Source organism: Siphateles boraxobius, unplaced genomic scaffold, assembly GCF_051911475.1.
Source record: "Siphateles boraxobius isolate OS27281-9 unplaced genomic scaffold, OSU_SipBor_1 16, whole genome shotgun sequence".
Taxonomy (NCBI): Eukaryota; Metazoa; Chordata; class Actinopteri; order Cypriniformes; family Leuciscidae; genus Siphateles; species Siphateles boraxobius.
This window is the reverse complement of record NW_027508766.1, coordinates 10,558,087-10,579,262: the sequence shown is the minus strand read 5'-3', so window position 1 is coordinate 10,579,262 and position 21,176 is coordinate 10,558,087. Positions and strand designations below refer to the sequence as shown.

The 21,176-nt window shown below is 43.2% G+C and overlaps 1 protein-coding gene across 1 annotated transcript in view; it reads left to right on the top strand.

The window, feature by feature from the left end:
* Nucleotides 1-6,853: 6,853 nt before the first annotated feature.
* npffr2a (neuropeptide FF receptor 2a) overlaps nt 6,854-21,176 on the top strand; it is a 33,789-nt gene continuing 19,466 nt past the window's right edge. The window contains exons 1-2 of the mRNA XM_077231559.1: nt 6,854-7,134; nt 8,000-8,337. Of these exons, the coding sequence (XP_077087674.1) occupies nt 8,007-8,337 (331 nt within the window). The 5' untranslated portion in view covers nt 6,854-7,134; nt 8,000-8,006. The remainder of the gene's footprint in view (nt 7,135-7,999; nt 8,338-21,176) is intronic.

Sequence of the window (21,176 nt, the reverse complement as noted above, 5' to 3'; positions counted from 1 at the left end):
GCCATTAGAAGGGAACACTTCATGATCCCAACCAGCTCTAATGTGATCAGCCAGATGTCAGGGAAAATAATGTTCACGGTGCTTGACTAGACAAGTACATACTGGCAAGTTCCACTCACTGAAGCCAGTGCAAACCTGTGCACATTCAATACTCCCTTTGGGCGATAATCCTTCCAGCGAATGCCATTCGGAATATCAAGCGCCAGCGAAGTCCTACAGCAAAGAAACCAAATGGTTTTTGGGTTTTTTGATTTGATTGTCGCCTCACTAGATGGGAAACAACATGACAACACATTACATGATGTAATGCAGCGAGATAAATCCATGGGATGTAAGTTCAACAAAGAAAAGATAAAATTCAAGAGGTCTGAACTCGTGTACATAGGCCATGTGATCAGCAAGGAAGGTCTGAAGCCCGACGAGTCAAAAGTAACAGCCATAACTGACATGCCTGACCCAACTTCAAAAGAGGATCTTCTAAGGATCATGGGCATGATCAATTACTTGTCACAGTTCATACCTAATCTGTCCACAACGACAACGCCACTACGTAGTCTACTCAAGAAAGATACAGCATGGATATGGGAACCGCAGCATGCAGCAGCTCTCAAGATGGTGAAAACACTTATCAGCAGCAAGCCAGTGCTCAAGTTTTTTGACATAACCAAAGACACTGTGATACAGTGTGACGCATCGTCAACCGGTCTTGGAGCCTGTTTCCTGCAGGATAGTCATCCCATTGTATATGCATCTTGTTCTCTGACCAAAAAGGAGCTGCTAGCAATCTGTTTCGCAACTGAAAAGTTTAAAGTTTAACCAAAAGACCACCGCCCGCTCGAGATGATTACCAGGAAGCCACTGCACAAGGCTTCACCAAGGCTCCAGCAAATGTTGTTTCGCCTGTTGAAATACAACATCGATGTGAAGTACCACCCTGGAAAACATATAACATTGCGGTTACCTTAAGCCGAGCGTATCAGACCAGTGATGCTACATCTTCCAACATAGAGGATGCACAACAGCTACGGGTACACAGCCTTACTGAGGTACTATCTATAAGTAGCCAACAAATTGAAAAGATCCAGCAAGCATCAGCCAGTGACCCGACTCTCCAGGCAGTAAGAGCAGTGAGTCAGAGAGGTTGGCCGTCTCACAAGGCAAGTGTACCTCCCCTAGCGCAACAGTTTTCGCAGGTGAGAGATGAAGTTTACATTGAACATGGACTTGTTTTTGTAGGAGACAGAGTAGCAATCCCAGAGTCTATGCGACAGGAGATTATTTCCGCCCTAAATGACACTCATATAGGCATTGGGAAGTGCAAAACCAGGGCCAGAGCTATCATGTATCGGCCTGGGATGTCTAGGGACATTCAAGAAGCATTTGCTCGTTGCAGTGTGTGTGCAAAATTTCACAGAAGCAACAACCAGGAGCCACTGTTGCCACATGAAGTGCCAGACCGTCCATGGGCTAAGCTGGGTTCTGACATATGTAAAGACTCTGGGGCGGATCTAATCCGTGGGGAATTTGCATATCATAATTAATAATTGGTAATTAATAATTATTCATACATGTTTGGATTAGATCAGTCTCACATGTTAATAAAACTCCCGATAAGGGATGATATGTCATTTTACCTGCATGCATGTCTGTGTATCCTTGCACTTAACCACAAGTTGATTGCAATTAACTACACAGACCACGTCTTACAAAACAGGCTAAATTAATTAGCTCAATTGTCAGACTAATATTTGTGGGAATCCACAATATCCTCTTACTTTATAGGATTTCAGGAAAAGCAATTCTGTGGCCACAAGAATTGGGTTTCCTGCCCTATAAACACATACTCTTTAAAGTATCTTTAATTTGTAAGCTTGATGCTATAAGATCTTTTGACACTTAAGGGACTTGAAAATGAGCAAAAGGCAGTACATCAATCAAATGAATATAATGAATTCAATAAGGCAGAACTACTTATGTATTTACTACGGTTACATGGGATATATGTATTTACAAAAATAATAAACAACAAAACACGATAAGGCATCGATGAACGAGAAATGCATAGAGTGTGGACAATGGAAACACGTGTGAGAGGGGAAGAGAGAGAGAGAGAGAGAGAGAGAGAGAGAGAGAGAGAGAGAGAGCATTGGCAACATTCACCCTGACAGTCCCCTGTCTGTAACAACACGAAAACATCATCTTAATGCTTCTTAGAAGCTCTATAAAGAGATATACTTAAGTTTCTGGGTCTCTCTGTGTCGCTGCATTCCTGCGTGTGCGTGAGCAGAGTCCTTTAGGAAGCGTCACTGGGTGCTGCTTGGCGCGCGTGTTGAACGGAGTTTCCAAGTCTTTGGGGTAACATTACCAAAGGAAATTAGTTCGGCTAAGTTCGTTTCACTTTGTGGAAGTGAACAGAGTCGACTACGGAAAACAAAACTTTGACTAACAAAGAAAAGAAATAAAGATCTCTACGGGGAAATCACGCGGAGTTAACGTCACATCTTTGCATGGCTGGTGAAGAAGGTGTGCGTCTCTCGCCACGTGGTCACGTGCGCGTGTTTCCCCTTCAAAACGAGCGCGCGCTCGTTTAAAGGTCCCTTGTAGATGGATTTGAGATATGTCACGCGGTGTTCTTTTCACTCGTCGATTGGAATTAAACACGGAGACTTATCTAAGACTGAAAAACACAAACTAAACTAGAAACAAATAAAAGAAAGGCGAAGAGCTCGCCCGGAGGCGAGACGTTACATTATGACCCGAGGACAAGCGAAGTAAGAGAGCGATAAACTGGTATTCAGTCCTTTTGAAGACCTGACGTTTCCGCCTTCTTTGGAAGAGGGTCCAATCAGGAGCTGTCCCTTTGGAGGGAGATTTTATGACCCTTTGTGTTATAACCAGGCATTTAAATCTCTAGTTTCATTTTGTGTTTAAGAGAAGAATCTTCACAATTCTTATAATACTAATGTGTCACAAAGTTTAGGAAAATGTAATGTCAATTAACAAATGGGGAATGAAGATTGGAGTTTATCGAGACCAAACTTGCCACAAATGGATTTGGTTAAACATTAGTTGGCAAAGTTTAAAACATTATTGCATTAAAGTTGTCGAGAAACATAGACCAAACAACAAAAAGGCAACTCATGAAATAGGGAACTTAGATACATTGTTCATACAATTCTCAAGTGGATATATAATAGCATATATATATATATATATATATATATATATATATATATATATATATATATATATATATATATATATGAATACAGGATTCATTTCTCCTCCTTGGTTAGAATTCAGAGAGAGCCACAGTTCTGTGAACATTCCTTTGGGTCGTAAATGCTGTTATCTAAGAACACCAGTGATGTTAGTTTTGGTCTCTTTTCACTCCAGAGATGGAAAACATAGTAAACTATATTTTACTGGATATTACTGTACGTATTCTGATTGATCACACCGAAAACATTCTGGAGGTGTCCAGAACTATGTGTACAAGTTAGGGGAATAGACAGTTAAATGCATAATGAAGGTATTTATAATTCACTTTAAGCTACGATAAAATCATAGTCATTCCAATGTGACATGGGCAAATGGACACACATAAAAACACATTGAATATATCTGGTTAAATGTCTTTTAAAGAAAAGAAGTTTCTTTTCGCTTTGGAATCCACTTCCTTTGGGACATTCCGATCAGTCATAAAATGTCTTGTAATCGGACACCACGCTCTGTCCTGAGTGTGGTCTTCACTGGTGGGGGAATGTGTGTGTGTGTGTGTGTGTTTGGGTTAATTTACATTCAGAGATTTTTGGTCTTTAGCAGGATGTATTTAGTTATTCAGATTCACCCACTTAGCCCAGTACTTACAAATATTTACTTATAATGGAACAGATCACCTACTCGTCATTGATTATTTCTCTAAGTACCCTGAAGTGGTGAGTCTGAGAACCAAGACAGCACAAGAGATCATCAACAAGCTGAAGTCTCTTTTTGCCAGGCATGTAGTGCCGGACATGCTGGTGAGTGACAATATGCCATATGCCAGTCATGCTTTTCGCCAGTTTGCCGCAGATTGGAACTTTTACCTGGTTACGTCTAGTCCTACATATCCTCAGTCTAATGGACAGAGTGAGAGGTTTGTGCAAACAATAAAACAGCTAATGAGAAAAGCAGCAGAGGATGGCAAGGACATATACAATTGCCTGCTTGATCTCCGAGACAGTCCTATTAGTGGACTCCAAGTCACACCAGCACAACTGTTTATGTGTCTCTGTCTCAAGTCGATCTTGCCTGTAACCTCTCGTAAACTGATGCCTCAAGCCACGGTGCAAGGTAGAGATGAGTTGGTGGCTCAACAACAACAGATGGCACACTACTATAACCGGGGAAAGAGAGAAATGCCTTCCCTGCAACCTGGTGAAAGCTGCTGCATCAGACAAGGCCGCATGTGGAACCGAGCAGTTGTGGTACAACCTCATACCACCCCTCGAACATACACTGTCATGACAGAAAATGGAACCACCTACCGACGCAACAGAATTCACCTGTCTGCTGATCCTGACAAATCAGCACTTCAAGTGACACCGGACATTGCTGACCCAGACTGCACACCTACAGACCAGATGGAGACACGAGTGTCCCCTACCAATAGTGGGTTCCCCAAGGCATCCTCACAGCTGCCAGTGTCAGTCTGTGAGCGCCCAGCCAGGGCAAGATTTTTGCCAAAGAGATTTGATGACTATGTTATGCACAAGTAAAGCTTAAATATTGTACATGTGTTAGTAGCTATATGTTCAAGTCTTAGCACTGGGATTAATATTCAAGTTAGTGACTTTAGACCAGTTAAGCTACATTTATACCCAACTGTTGACTTAAAAGACATTATGTCTTCACTCAAGATCTGAGGTTAGGATTTTGCTAAGAGAAATTTTGGTTCATTATGTTTATTGAACCGGTTAGATTAATAATATGCACTATACGTTACTACTGTAAGTGCAGCAAGAGGGTAATTGGGACTAAGCATATGCAATTTAGTAATAATGACAAATAAGACTTGTGGTGGGATATGTTGAAAACTTTATAAGTTGAGGGTTTGTGTTTAAAAAGGGGAGATGTCACGTGTTGATCTAAACAATACCGTTGTCATGGATACTTGACCTGTGGTGCTGAACGGAAATAAAGTGAATGAGTTCAACCCCAGTAAAATGACAGTTGTGTATGTGACAACCCTGGATCACAAAACCAGTCTTAAGTAGCACGGGTATATTTGAGGGAATAGCCAACAATACATTGTATGGGTCAAAATTATCAATTTGTCTTTTATGCCAAAAATCATTAGGATATTAAAGGTGCAATGTGTAAAAAATTTGAGTATCTATTAACAGAAATGCAATATGACATCCATAACTATGTGTTCAGTGGTGTATAAAGAACTTACTTAATAAACCGTAATGTTTTTATTACCTTAGAATGAGGCATTTATATCTACATAAGCGCGGGAATCCCCTTCTATGAAGGTCGACATGTGACGTCATGTTTCTACCGTAGCCGACAGCGAACAAACAGCGCTACAGAGGGCGTTTCGTCACTACCTTGAAAGAGAAGCCGCAGAAAGCGAGACGCTAGCCATAAACACCGTGAGTAGTGACTTTTCCGTTGTCAGTGGTGTAAAATATGTAGTTGGATTGCTTCATGTAACTTAATTCTTCTCCCTTGCTGTGTTATGGCTTTGCTATGTGGGGATAAATGTGCTGGTTACGTTCGTGAGACAGCTGATTAGTACTCTTGTCATTGACCGTAAAACAGTTACAGGAATCACCAACCCGTCGATCTTGGAAGCATTTTAAGTTGATCGAGTTTCCAAAATCAGAGAAAAAGCCTATTGTGTGTAGTAAATGGTGTCTAGGGGATGCGGAGGCGCGTATTATGGGTTTTCTATGTGGGGAGAAATGTTCTGGTTACGTTCGTGAGACAATCAACTAATTACTATTATTATATTACGTATTAAGACCCTTGATCCTCACCTGACTATGGCTTTGTAAACTTTATCCATGATGTGGTTTATAATGGACTGTGGTACAGAAACTTGGTTTACTCTGGCTATTCTCTGCCGTCTCAGACGACGATGTTTGTCCCGTTTTCGCCACGGTAGCTTCTTCGAAAGGGAGGGGTGAGCAGTGGGCTGTGCCCTTAGTGTAAACTCGCAACCGAACCGCTAGATGTCGCTAAAAGTCACACACTGCACCTTTAAGTAAAGGTCATGTTTCATGAAAATATTTTGTAAATTTCCTACCGTAAATGTATAAAACATTTATTTTTGTGAGTGAATGCAGCACAATCACGAACATAAACGGAGAATTTTAAAGGCGATTTTCTCAATGTTTCGATTTTTTGCACCCTCAGATTCCAGATTTTCAAATAGTTGTATCTCGGCCAAATATTGTCCTATCCTAACAAACCATACATCAATGGAAAGCTTATTTATTCAGATTTCAGGTGATGTATAAATCCCAATTTAAAAAAAAATGACCCATACGACTGGTTTTGTCATCCAGGGTCACAAATTGAAACCAATTGCGCAACAATCCCCGCTGCTTGATTAAATAAATAATCTCAGCTTCAATGCAAAACGTCACAGAGCAAAATAAATAATAAAAACACTTTGTGCTTAACTGATTTCCTTTTGATGTTTTGTGTTTCCTGTAGTCCGAAGCTGAAACTATCACACTGTGACTGGACGCAAGTAGAGCCCAGAGCACAATTCAATGCTGTGTCCATCACCATGCGCGCTGTGACGCTAAAAGCGCATCATCACTCCGCCAGTCTCTCTCTCTCCCCTTTTCTATCGTGCCCGCGCATTGTTCACTGACAGTCCGCTGAAGAGTGTGGAACTGACACCGACAGCTTTGCTTCGCTTGGTAAACTTGTTGAAACTACGAATTATGGCACGCAATATGTCGGAGTTCTATCTAAGAGGAAATTAAATTCATTCGTAAACAATAATTCAGATGTTACTCGTTTAAAAAGCTTTCAAAAAACGCCTTATGTCTCTCCGTGACGGACCAGGCGAACGAACGTTTTTACCTGGGAACAGGTAGTAGGCTACTTTGGGGAAACTGGGTATATAAAAAGGTAAGAAAGACTGATATTGCCTGGTTAGCTACAAGAAGCACTCTGTCTGTATGTTTATTATTTGTTGATATATTTAAAGTGTGACACAATGTGTAATGTTGTAGTGGTAAAAATGAGATAATATCAGTAGGGATATCCATTTAATTAATAGACTAGCTAGTTCCCACTGTGCATTTTAGTATTTAGAAGTAGCTGAAGCCCATACTGTATAAGTACTCTCATTGTAATTTTCTGGTAGATTAAACAGTCTATTATTAGCACTGTAGAGTATCTGTATTCGATTCGATTTAATTTATCCTCAGTGAGATGTATGATGATTATTTAATTGAGAAAATAAAATAAATAGAAACTTAAGTTGCATACCATATAAAAACAATGTGAGTGGCAGGCAGAATTGATTGACCCATGATTATTTGATTAAGACTGTATCTCACAACTAGATTATCTCTGACTCTGTTAATTGTGTGCTTCACAAATGAAGTAGCCAATAAAATATTTCAGATTACATAACCAGGCTCAAAGTTTTCTGAAGTGCTGATGTGTCTACATTCTTATAATTTTTGAGTGCTTACTGAGGCAAATGTGATTGCAGAGTGTAGATAACTGCAAGCCACTTTATAAAAAGTAGGCTAATGGTATGGAGTTATTTGTCAATAATCAATCGCTGACAATATGCATAGTTATTATACAGCTGGAAGTCAGAGAGATGAATAGATAAACCGATTTGTGCAGTATTAAATACATGCGAGAGAGGTTGAAAGAAAGCAAAAAAGGGAGACAATACCAGAAAGAAAAAGGCTTGATTTTGTTTGAGGAGAACTGTGGGAATAAAGATCATCGCTCAACTCTATTCTATTATCCTCAGATCTAAAATGAACGAAACACTGGACCAGAACTTTACCCTTGTGGATGATGGTAACTGGACTTTTCTTAATGACTCCGGTGAATTCTTCTTACCTCAGAACAACATTACATATGTCGGATATTACCTGCATCAGCCATCAGTAGCAGCAGTCTTTATAGTGTCCTACCTTCTCATTTTCCTGGTCTGCATGGTCGGAAATGGAGTGGTGTGCTTCATTGTGTTGCGGAGCAAAAACATGCGCACTGTCACCAACCTTTTCATCCTCAACCTCGCCATCAGTGACCTTCTTGTTGGGATTTTCTGCATGCCCACAACACTTCTTGACAACATTATTACAGGTCAGTGCAATGCCAGGAACCATATATGTAATTCTTTGCATCTTCTTTAAATTCCCTTTTTCTAGCTAAGGTTATACATGCTTGAATTTTCAACTGACATTTATGAATCTCCTTAGGGCTGTCGTGACCAGAAAAGTGACCATCTATTCTCGTAGTATTCTAGGCATCAGTTAACACTGAGTTCATGTTGTGTTTGGCAGTAGAGGATGTTGTTCACCATTAGAATGACAGATTTAAGATAGGACCATATGAAAAGCGATTCATTACAAGCCGGACCACAATTTTCATAAAAATTAACATTTAGAAGTGCTGCTAGACAATAAAAAAGGTTTTTGGTGCCACCCATTAGTGTTAGGGAGTCACCATCAGTTCCTGAAATATTAGTCTGGCATTTGTATCACATAACCATAGCCACAAGACAAAACTGCTACAAATTATGCATGCTGATTTAAACAAGAGATATACAAATAAAGTTGGTTCTTTACATAGTCTGTTTATTTCAAACAGACTGTGCCATTGCTTGCACTGCACAGACATTTATATCTTACTGATGTGTTTATAAAGCTATTCTGAAACAGCTTAAAAAATATACAGCTCTGAATCTAAAATAAAATACCATTGCATCTTGATTATGAGATTGTTGCTAGTTATGCAATTTTTTTTTTTTTTTTTGTTCTGGCAAATTGCTAATTTCTCTGGTGAGTTTGAAGTAACCATAACAAGTTAGTTAATTAGAAGGGAATGGATAATACCAAATTATAATTGACAATGTATACTTCTGTCATCTACTGTATATGAATCAAGTTGAGGTGGTTATTTACCTCCAGCACAAAATGAAAGGACCCCAAGTGTCATACACTTGATTTTATGTGTAACAACACAGCTGCTATACATTCACTGTCAAGAATGTTGCCTACAAAAACTATTAGCATCTATATGTCTCACACATTTTTATTTAATATGCCAATGTGGTTCCAGCAATTTTATGATTAGATTTTTATACTTTTTTTTTTTTAAATGATTCTAACATGTTTAATAGGAGATATTATTTTATTATTATTTTTTAAAAAACACTGCAGGAGCATTGCCATATAAATAATAACTGATATACTCATGGACATTTATAACTATGTTACGTTTGGGTGAATTGGTGGCGAATTGTATGTATTACGGCCCACTGACGGTTAATTTTAGGGGTGGGGTTAGGATTGGATTTACTAATCAAATCCTATATATTAATACCAAGTTGCTACCAATTTGCCAAAATGTAAAATAGTTAATTTTTTTTCATGATAAGGCTGACAAATTCATGCAAATACTTTGTGCTATTTTAATGTTATAGGAAGAACCAGACATTGAAAGAGAAACAAATGGGATTCTAAGAAAGCACAGTCTTGCTTTGGAACATTCTGCTGAGTGGTATTGTGTGTGTTCCCATAGAGACAAAGTCATTGGCAAAATTATCAGATTGGAGTCACAAAAACGGATCCACTCAGTTTGGAGTCGTATACATTGATGAAGTAACAAATTACAAACACTCATATAGTGATGTAACTGTACTTTTACTCCGATATTTTCACTCCATTTGTTAAATGCTTGTTTTAATTTTATTTTATGCATCTGTGGAAGCATCTGTATCATGTATCATCTGTCCCGGGGAAAACGGTAGTGTTGTTGACAGGTATGAGCTACACCTAATACACCATAACTTGTATGGCCCTGCATATAACGAGATTTGGGAGATCTGTCTGAATCGGTTCGCGAATCAGTTTGAATGATCTGTTCGGTTTCCTGCAAAAAAAAAAAAAAAATCATGTATCATCTGTATCATCATCATTTAATACTTGTACCATTAAGTTGACTGTTCTTTTTTAACACGGACATAGTTTATTGTATTATCATTTTTGTGTATTTTTTATATTTAATATACATATATTAATAAATTGATAGGGTCCGCTAGGGTTCGTGTGCAGGCTAGGGCTGGGCGATAAATCGATTTTATCGATTAACATGAATGTGTAGTTTACGTCGACTTGACGTAATTATGAAAATCGGTTTTCTCTTTAACATCCGCCGACGTTCCCCTCTTTGCTTCCGTCGTTCCGAACTATATACAAACTATACACAAACAACATGGCAAATGAACAAGACCGCTGCAGCACAAGCACACCCGCCAAAACATTTACAAACTGAATCCGCAGGGCTGCCAACTCTCACAAATTCACCGTGAGACTCACGCAATTGTCACTTTTTACAGGCTCTCACACCACACACTCATTTTCTCACGCAGAGAAAAATCGCGAAGCAAAGAGGACACTGACACTGACAAACAAGACAGATAAGGTTAGTATTGATATGAAACAAATTCTCAGCTCTCAGATTCTATCAATTTAATTACAAAATTCAAACAATAAACACCGCTTTGGTGCTTGTAAATGTGACGTGAAAGATCACTGACAGATCTCAGTTCAAGCGGCACTTGAACCGATCATCTGTTATTCTTTACTACTAGTTAATAGTAAACACAAATGATCAATAGGTAATTTGAAAGATACAGTTCAACTTACCGAAATGTAATAAAATTGATCGCTCAGTGTTTTTCAACTGAGGAAAGAGTTCCATAAAACAGCTGGAGAACAATATGTCACGTAACGTTACATTTATCTCAGGAAAGCCATTTAATGACCATAGCTAGTTAGTTGGACTTAAAATATATGTATTTGCTAAATATGATAACTATATTACATTTATTATATTTTTACCAATATCCTTAAAATATTAATTTGGGGGGGGGGTAGGCGATTTAAATCGGAAATCGGATTTTTTGTGGAAAGATCTGGGATTTTTAGACCATATTTCCCAGCCCTAGTGGAGGCTCTTTGCGGAAATCCACGTTCCTCCCATTTTTTGAGACCGCACAGACAAGCTTGCAAAAGCACCAATTGCGCAAAAGCACCAACTGCGCATCAGCACCAACTGCGCCGATCTACTGCATGTGCAGAACACGTCCGCCGAGCGGTCCATAGCATAAACTATTTAGTAGTATAAATACAAGTAGTTTTGTCCATGCTGTCCGCAGCTGTCCGTGTACGCGTCCAAACTGGAGTATAACCGAGGTTTAAGGTGTTCCATTTCAACACATTTCAAGGCTTTTTTCCAGTAGTGGGCACTCATGCAACAGAAGCAATGACATACATCTAAAGGAAAAAGACGGAGGGAGGTTAGTGAGGGAAGGCCATAAAAAATTTGACTTAGGCCCTGTCCCATATGGCACACTAAGTACTTGCTGTCTTCCTTAAAGTCCGCATTTTCCTGACATAACGCTGCTTTGACTGTTGGGAAGAAGTCTGGTGTGGAGCTCATCGAGGGCGCATAGCACCCTTCTGAAACCTAAAATGACAAATGGGACACCCTACAGTATCACCCTACGGGACTTCTTCCCGACAGTCAAAGCGACGTTACGTCAAGTGTAGACGCGAAGACCGCGAGTGCTTAGTGTGCCATTTGGGACAGGGCCAATCTGACACACAATAAAAAGTGTATTTACCAACGGTGGGCGAAAGAGCTCAATGCGCTACAACTGCAAATAGAAAAAAACATAGATAAACATTCTTGTTATAACGTCACATTAAAAATACCAAGTGTAATGTTATTCCCCTGATGTCAGAAAATAGAACATGAAGGAAATGTTACAGCTCATCCAGTCAAACTGGCAGATAAGGATTATTTGTAGCGCAACCTTATTTTGAAATGATTTGTTTAAGTCTTTTTGAGTGGAACTTCCCCAAACCTAAAGTATATCTCATAATCTAAAACCCTGTTGGCTCAGTAGGGAAAATGTGGATATAATGACATGGGTCACCAATAAGGTGCATACTGAATTTGGTCCACCAATTTCAGTACATTGAGCGATGGTAAGGTTTTTTTTTTCACAGTAAGCATTTTAGAATGTCCTAGACGCACAATCTGCAGCGTCTCCTCACTGCCACTTCCACTCTCCGCTGCCTCGTCTCTCACTCACGCAGCAAACCTGTAGCAGTCTACAGCCTGTTTACTCTTGATGAGGTTATTATGAACGTGAAATGTGTTCTTTGAAAAAGTGTGTTGGGGACGTTCTAAAATGCTTACTGTGAAAAAAAAAAGTCACTCAATGTTCTGAAATTGGCGGACCAAATTCAATATGCACCTTATTGGTGACCCATGTCATTATAGGCATCTCTTTCAGTGCGAGATGTAATAAAACTACAGCTCGTAAATTATCAACATTTTTTGTTTGAGCCATTTCTTACATTCCGCCTTCATTTAGTGAGTGCACTTAAACAAAAACATATTTCAAGACTTTTTTTCCCCAGTCAGTGGTGGTGAAGATGCTGATTGCTGCATCTTTGTGGCGGGGGGGTCTCGCGAAGAATAAAGTGTGAGTCCCAATTCCGCCGACCCTGTCTTCTTCCTCCACCCACACACGCTGAGGTTGACTACACTGGTGCCGAAACCCGGGAAGGAGAAGACTGCCACCGCCATGCAGAACCCACCAGGAACGCCATTTGCGGACCTCATCCAAACGCTCGCGGGTCTTCACAGGGAGCAACACCACGCCCTGCTGGCCGTGAAGGAGGAGCAAGATCAGCGTTTCCAGCTGCTTCTCCAAGGCCAGCAAAAAGACCGCAAGCTGTTCCGGAGCTGGCTCGACCGGGAGATTCGAGCCGTCCCCGATCCAGCTGCGGCCTCGGCCCCGCCCCTGCCTCTCAATAAAATGAGGCCCCAGGATGATCCGGAGGCATTCCTGGACCTTTTTGAGAGGTCGGCCGAGGCCCGGGGATGGCCCCGAACGGACTGGCCCATGCGGCTCATCCCTTTTTCTGTCAGGAGAGTCGCAGATAGCCGCCCACCAACTGCCAGTCCAGAATCTCCTGGTCTATGAAGACCTGAGGCGCGCCATTCTTCAGCGGGTCGGCCGGACCCCGGAACAACATCGCCAGCGGTTCAGGTCCCTGAGCCTGGACGAGTCCGGCCGGCCCTTCGTCATGGCGCAGCAGCTCTGGGACTCCTGCCGCAGATGGCTGATGGCCGACGGAGGCGACGACGAGGATGTTATCAGCAAGGTGGTACTGGAACAGTTCATCGCCAAACTGCCCAAGACCGCGGAGTGGGTCCAGTGCCACCGCCCGACATCGTTGGACCAGGCCATCCACCTGGCGGAGGATCACATGGTGGCGTGCCCAGGGGTCGGCGAGCCCCTCCCACCTGTCTCTCTCTCTCCCTCTCTCTCTCTCTCGTCCCCTTCTCTCCCCAAACCTGTTCCCCTTCCCAGGTCTCGTGGGGGGCTGATGCCCCGGCCAGCGCCGAGGTGGAGAACGGGGGCTCCGGCGGAACCTGTCCCGGCATCCAGGGCCCCACCCAGGGGGACGGCGTAGGTCGACCACTCTGCCCCGGTTCCTGCAGCCTTGCGCTCTCCACGCCAATCCCTTGACCCGCTTCCCGGCCACTGGGGCGCCGGGGAGGCCTGGGCCGGCCTGTTGGCGCTGCGGGGACCCGGTGATGGAGGTGAGGACACTTATCCGGGTCCCCGACGCGCCACAGGCTGCCCCCGATCAAGCTGGCCTGTACCAGATACCAGTGAGTATCAAGGGGGGTACTTATCAGGCTTTGGTGGATTCAGGCTGCAACCAAACCTCCATTCATCAAAGCCTGATTCAACCTGGGGCATTGGATAACAGCCGCATGGTTAAGGTGCGGTTGTGTGCATGGGGTGGTGGTGAAATATCCTATAATGCCTGTGGTAATTCAATTTAGGGGTCAAAACCATAGCGTAGAGGTAGCAGTTAACCCGCACTTCCGGCATCTGCTAATTCTGGGGACGAATTGGCCTGCTTTTAGTAAATTATTGGGGTCTTTGTGTGCGGATGCCTCTTGGAAAAAGAAAAACAAGGGAAAGACAGCGGTGGTTCAGGTGGGAGATGCTGAGTCGGGACCTCTGGCTTCTGCTGCAGGGGAACGGAGTGCTCTGGAGAGAACTATCCTCACAGAGCGCAATGATTTTCCCCCTGGAGCAGTCCCAGGACGAGACGTTAAAACGTGCATTTGATCAGGTCCGTTCTATCGACGGCCAGGTACTCCACCCAGACCAACTGCTCTCTTTGCTATTTTGAAAGATAAGTTGTATCGGTTGACCCAAGACACCCAGTCAAAAGAAGATACAACACAGTTGTTAGTTCCTAAAAGCCGCCGGGAAATGCTTTTTCAGGCGGCTCACTGTAATCCAATGGCCGGGCATTTAGGTCAAACGGCAACACTAAACAGTGTCATGGCCCAATTCTTTTGGCCGGGCATTCACGAGAACGTGCACAGGTGGTGCGCGTCTTGTCGTGAATGTCAGTTGGTGAATCCACCGGCCAATCCAAAAGCACCATTGTGCCCCCTTCCATTAATGCAGGTCCCCTTCGAACGAATTGGTATGGACCTCATTGGGCCATTAGAACTGTCAGCACGTGGGCACCGCTTTGTGTTAGTCCTGGTGGATTATGCAAACCGGTACCCTGAAGCAATCCCGCTCCGTAACATATCTGCCAAAAGTGTTGCAAGCGCACTCTTCTCGTTAATCTCCCGGGTGGGAATCCCTAAAGAGATTCTCACCGATCAGGGCACGGCGTTTATGTCACGAACTATTCGCGAACTTTATGAATTATTGGGCATTAAATCGATTCGCACTAGCGTCTACAACCCACAGACAGACGGGTTAGTGGAACGGTTTAATCGCACTTTGAAGTCCATGATTCGGAAGTTCGTTCACGAAGACGCCAAAAATTTGGATAAGTGGTTAGAACCCCTCTTGTTTGCTGTACGTGAGGTCCCCAAGCCTCCATGGGGTTTTCCCCCTTCGAGCTTCTCTATGGGCGTCAGCCCCGCGGGGTGTTAGACGTTCTTAGAGAAACTTGGGAGGACGGACCGACCGCTAGTTAAAACGAAATTCAGTATTTCTTGTACCTGAGAACAAAACTCCACACTTTGGGGCGGCTATCAATGGAGAATTTGTTACAGGCCCAGGACAGACAGAGTCAGCTGTACAACAGTGGGGCTAGACTTCGTCAATTTGCACCGGGAGATAAAGTGCTTGTATTACTCCCTACTTCCAGCTCTAAATTACTCGCGGCAAGGACCTTTTGAGGTCACAAGGCTGGTCAGCGATCTCAATTATGAAGTAGTTCGAACCGATAGGGGCGGAGCACATCAAATTTATCACCGAACCTGTTCTCTCCCCTGCCTGGTCGAACGGACCTCATTCAGCACCACATTGAGACGGAACCGGGTGTGGTGGTGCGCTGCCGTCCGTATCGTTTACCTGAACACAAAAAAAGGTAGTTCAGAACAAATTAGAGGCTATGCTGGATATGGGGGTAATAGAAGAGTCCAGCAGTGACTGGGCGAGCCCGATAGTTTTAGTTCCTAAGACCGACGGCTCGGTCCGTTTCTGTGTGGACTATAGAAAGGTGAACGCGGTGTCTAAGTTTGATGCTTATCCAATGCCGAGAGTTGACGAAATTGCTTGATCGGCTGGGTACTGCTCGTTTTTATTCAACACTGGACTTAACAAAGGGTTATTGGCAGATCCCCTTGTCTCCCATGTCCAAAGAAAAGTCAGCTTTCACAACGCCGTTCGGATTACACCAATTTGTCACCCTTCCTTTCGGCTTGTTCGGGGCTCCTGCGACTTTTCAGCGTCTGATGGACAAAATTCTCCGGCCACATGCTGCATATGCCGCTGCCTACAGGGATGATATTATCATCTATAGTCCCCGGGCTGAGTCGGGCGGTGGGGGTATGTGGCGGTGGGGGGCGTGGTCTCGCGAAGTCTGTAGTGAGAGACAGGTCAGCGAGCTGTGCGGTGAGTAAGTAGGTCAAGTGCAGATGATGAACACCTGTGTCTGATTGCAGTGATTGGCATGGAGACCGCATATAAGCTGCCAGGAATGAGAGAGCGGTGAAAGAGAAGGGTTTGGGACTCGCACGCGATCCGCAGCAGACACCGGCAGAGTTGATGCACGAAGTGGAAAGAGTTTTGACCGAATGGACTGAGTTATCGATGAAACGGGAAGAGTGGTCGTTTGACTGAACCTTGAGAGCTGGAGACATACAGCGTGAGCTGGTACAGTGGCCAGAGTGTTTCTTATATGTTTGCTGTAGTATTGCACTACGGTGACACGAGCGCACACGAGCGCACCTTTTTGTTTCTTTTATTTTATGAATAAAGTGTGAGTCCCAATTACGCCGACCCTGTCTTCTTCTTTCTCCACCCACACACGCTGAGGTTGACTACAATCTTATTTCGCGGATACTGCTTCGCCCTGCAAAATTATTTCTGTTGGAGATTAAATAGTAACTGTTGAAGGATATTGTATTCTTCATTTTTTCTGACAAACCTCAAAAGAGAATGTGAATTACAGTACATTGCTTTCTACATTTTCTTAATTGCAGTGTTCAGTGTTATTATAAGGGGGTAGAACCTGCAGCAGTACTCACTACTGATGAGTACTTTTAAATAAGCTTTTATTTTACCCTTACTCTAGTGGTTTTTTGTTACTTTTTACACATTTCATTTCACTTAATTTTTTTTGGAAAGTAATGGTACTTTTACTTGAGTAGATTCTTCTTCAGTACTCTTCCACCCCTGGTGACTGCAATCAGTGACCGATTCCAGAACATAATGCATTGACTATGCTGTGTAAAATTGACACAATTTCACCAAAATGTATGTAGAAATCTCCTTCACTTTATATTAGAACTGTCTTTACTTCCCTGTTGTAGTACGTTACATCAACATGCTATTTGGGATTATAACCCATCTTGTCATTTGTGGGGATGGGAAAATTACGCTGCGTTAGGGCATTGACACAATGGGAATGCCTTCAGTGTGTGCCGGTGTCTGAAGCCAGTGCTATTAGCCGACAGAGTTAGACCATAAAAGGGCATCTTTGGCATCAATCCCCAGCTTCTTTGTCTTCAGAAACAGCATGTCTGTTTTAGTGTGATTGTATATTTGTGCCACCCTGCCCTTTGCTAACTTACGAGGGATGATGCTCACAATATGATGTTTTATTTTACAAAGTTCGGGATAGATAGATAGTAGGGATTAAAGGGATAGTTGGCCACACGGTTCGGCACGCATGTGATTTGCGGATTAATTTCAAGTTTAACTGCCATAGACTGAAAGTTTATATTTTGCATGTTTTGTTCTGCTAGACACATTCAGAAGATTTTAAACCATTCCAGTGCAAGAAGAGGCAAAAGATAATTTCATTCGATACTTGCGCGCTATTATCTGTGTGCACAGCCGCACAAACCCAAGATTCGCGCACTCAGAGAGAGGCGTGTTTCAGATAGCGTGCAAACTCCGAATTGATTTGTCTTTTGCGTCTCCTTGCAAAGTCTCCTTTCACTTGGATGGACACATACACACAAAACGCTTCGGTTACGACTGTAACCTCGGTTCCCTGAAGAGGGAACGAGACATTGCGTCGAGATGACGCTATGGGAGCACTCTGCGTGATTGCATCATGAAGCACTTGTAAAATCAGTCCAATGGCATATAGGCGGGTGACGTCATGGCAGGAAGCTATAAAGCGCACCAAGACCAAACATTGTCAACTTCTGATAGGTCGAAGCAAGTTGATCACAGGCACGCCGGAAGTATGGCAGGGTGACGCAACGTCTCGTTCCCTCTTCAGGGAACCGAGGTTACAGTCGTAACCGAGTTCAAGGGAACTTGCGTTGCGTCGAGAAGACGCTATGGGAACGTCTATACCAACACCACTATAGTGGCCAGTGCCTGTCTTGTGTGAAATCAGGCGAGCACAACAAAGACAGAATAACCTGGGACCAAGGAGTGAAGCCCAAAACTAGGTGGTAAACCCAATGAGTGTGTGCGGAAAGGAACAGCCCAGCGCATCACACACCTCTTGTAGGGATACCCCTAATACAAGGCTACAAAGCCGCTATACTCCTCCTACTCCAACCCACCACGGAAGAAACTGGTTTGTTTTCTGTGCAGGGAGATCTAGAGCAGGGGTGCCCAATCCTGCTCCTGCCGATCAACTGTCCTGCACAGTTAATCTCTAACACTAATCAAACACACCTGCCTTTAATTTTCAAGTGATACTGAAGACCTTAATTGATTGCTTCAGGTGTGTTTGATTAGGGTTGGAGATGAACAGTGCAGGACAGTCGATCGGCAGGAGCAGGATTGGGCACCCCTACTCTAGATTGACTCAACAACTTCCGTTGAGGGACCTGAGTTTATGAGTTGGACCCCCTCAGAGGCAAAACCCACACTTCCATAACTCTGTTCTCCAGAACTCCGGGATGTAGAACAATCAGGGAAACCATGTACAGATGCAGTACAGCCACATCTGCAACTCCATATGAGCTCCATAAGTATGCATCCTTGAGATCTATCGTGACAAACCAGTCCTCTGATCTGATCTGTGGCACGATTTGTCTCATTGTTAACATTTTGAACTTTAGCTGAATGACTGACTCGTTCAGAACTCTCAGATCCAAAATGGGACGCAACCCCCCATCCTTTTTTGGAACAATGAAATACCGACTGTAAAACCCGGTGTCCCTGCTGGAGGGAGGTACATGTTCTGTGGCCACTTTTTCCAACAGGGTTTTCACTTCTTGTTCCATTACCAGAACCTGCTCGAGGCTCACCACGGTGGATAGGACCTCCATAAACCTGGGCAGGCGAGACCCGATGATAACCCTTTTCTATGGTATGCAGGACCCAACGAGAAATATTCGGCTGTAGCTTCCACGCTGTCAAAAATTCTACTAGAGGTACCAGCCACTCGAGACTGCTCAACAACAACTAAATCCAGAAGCCAGTCAGTCTGTCGCCCTGTAACAGCAAATCGGAAGGGAACGACTGAACTGACTGCTCTGGGACCCACCTCGAAGGGTGCGAGCATCCCAGGACCACTACGTTTCCGGGTGGACCCTGAGATATGTGCTCGCCGGAGAACGCTGCGCCCCGGGACACACGAGGTGGCGGGGTTAGCATAACAGTCCCCAGAGGGCACCAAAGATGAGCGGGCACCGTATAATGAGGTGTTAACCGCTTTACTTCGGGGGAGACTGCCCTCATTTGCCTGACCCCTCGGGCGTCAGGACCCTTTACCCACAGCCTTCATGTAAATAATGACGGTCCTCAGATCCGTCTTGCCCTTTAAAGGCTGCGTTTGAGAGCGTTGGCAGAATGGCCCCCCGAAGGGATCGAAGGGAAATGGGCTCCATATAGTGATGTGTTAACCACTTCCCCCCGGAAATTAAGAGAACCAGCCTCTCTGGTGTTACTCAAGCAACCAATTCGGTGCCCTGTAGTGACGCACCGGCAGGGAACAGCCGAACTGATTGCTCTGAGACCCTCCTCAGAGGAGGCGAGAATCCCAGCGCTGCTACATTTCCTGGTGGACACTTAGATAAGGGCGCGTCTGAGACTAGAACTCACTGGAGACTGTTGCACCGCGAAGCACTTGAGATGATGGGGTTGGCAGAACGGCCTCTGAGAGCACCAAAGGGAGATGGGCTGTTATTCATTTCACAGAGGAATTTCACCATTTATTTCCTCAGAATTAAATGCAGCCAAAGATCAGCACGGATAAGTCAACATCGTCTGGATGAAAGGCTGAATAGTATATTAATACCGAATCTAACTCCTTAAAGATAAGATGGGTACATATTTAATTTTCTCAAAAATTAAATGCAGCCAAATATCAACCAGACAAGTAGAAATGGTCTAGGTGAAAGGCTGAATATAGTGTATTAATACAGACATCAACTCAGATGAGTATTTAACATTTAATTTCATCACAATTGAATGCAGCCAAAAATCAGCTCAGATAGAGAACTTAGTCTGGATGAAAGGTTGAATATATTATTTACATCTACTTTCAAAGCCAGACAAATATTTAATTTAATTTCTCAAAATTAAATTCATATTATGATCTCAAACACAAAAATAACCATAATTATAGTCTGCAAACACATAATTAGTTTGCACACAATCATAAGAGAAAGAGAGAAAGGGAAATTCCTGTCTACTCAGTTCCCAGCGCATTTTATAATATATTATATTGCGGACCCATTATCTACACGTTGCCTCGGCAAACGCGAGATCTGGGCCAGTAGATTCTTATTGGAGAGATGCAGACAAATATAATAAAAAGAGTAAGTTGTTTGCACATCCCACCTTCTGGCAGGTGCAGGACAGAAATAACTAATATAGTAAAAGAAAATGTAATGTCCGCAACACTGCTTTATCCTCCATATTTAATAAAAAAAGCAACGTTTAAAAAAAGAAACGTTGTTTTTTTTATTAGAGATGCAGACAAATAATCTACGCGCTGCCTCGGCAAACGTGCAATCTGAGCCACTAGATTCTGATTACAGAGATGCAGACCCATAATCTACGTGCTGCCTCGGCACACGCGAGATCCGAGCCAAATAATCTTTATTGACTTTCTTCCCTCGAGAAGAAAGCCAACAGGAGTAGAGCTCAAACTCTCGATAGTGCATATGTAACTCGTTGGGAATTTAACCCTGTCAGCTCCATTTTACTAGAGCTGACCGAGCATGCTCTACTCCCAAACAAACAACACATAAATCGCATGTATCCCCACTTATAAAGAAGCGAGGGCAGGGAGGAACACACGATCCAAAATGATGTATGCTCGCCATTATATTACTGTCTAGATATGCTTGTGGACAAACAAAAATAATTAGACAGAGACAGATTCACACAGAGCGCTTGCTGAAGACACAGAAGCTGACAATGTTTGGTCTGG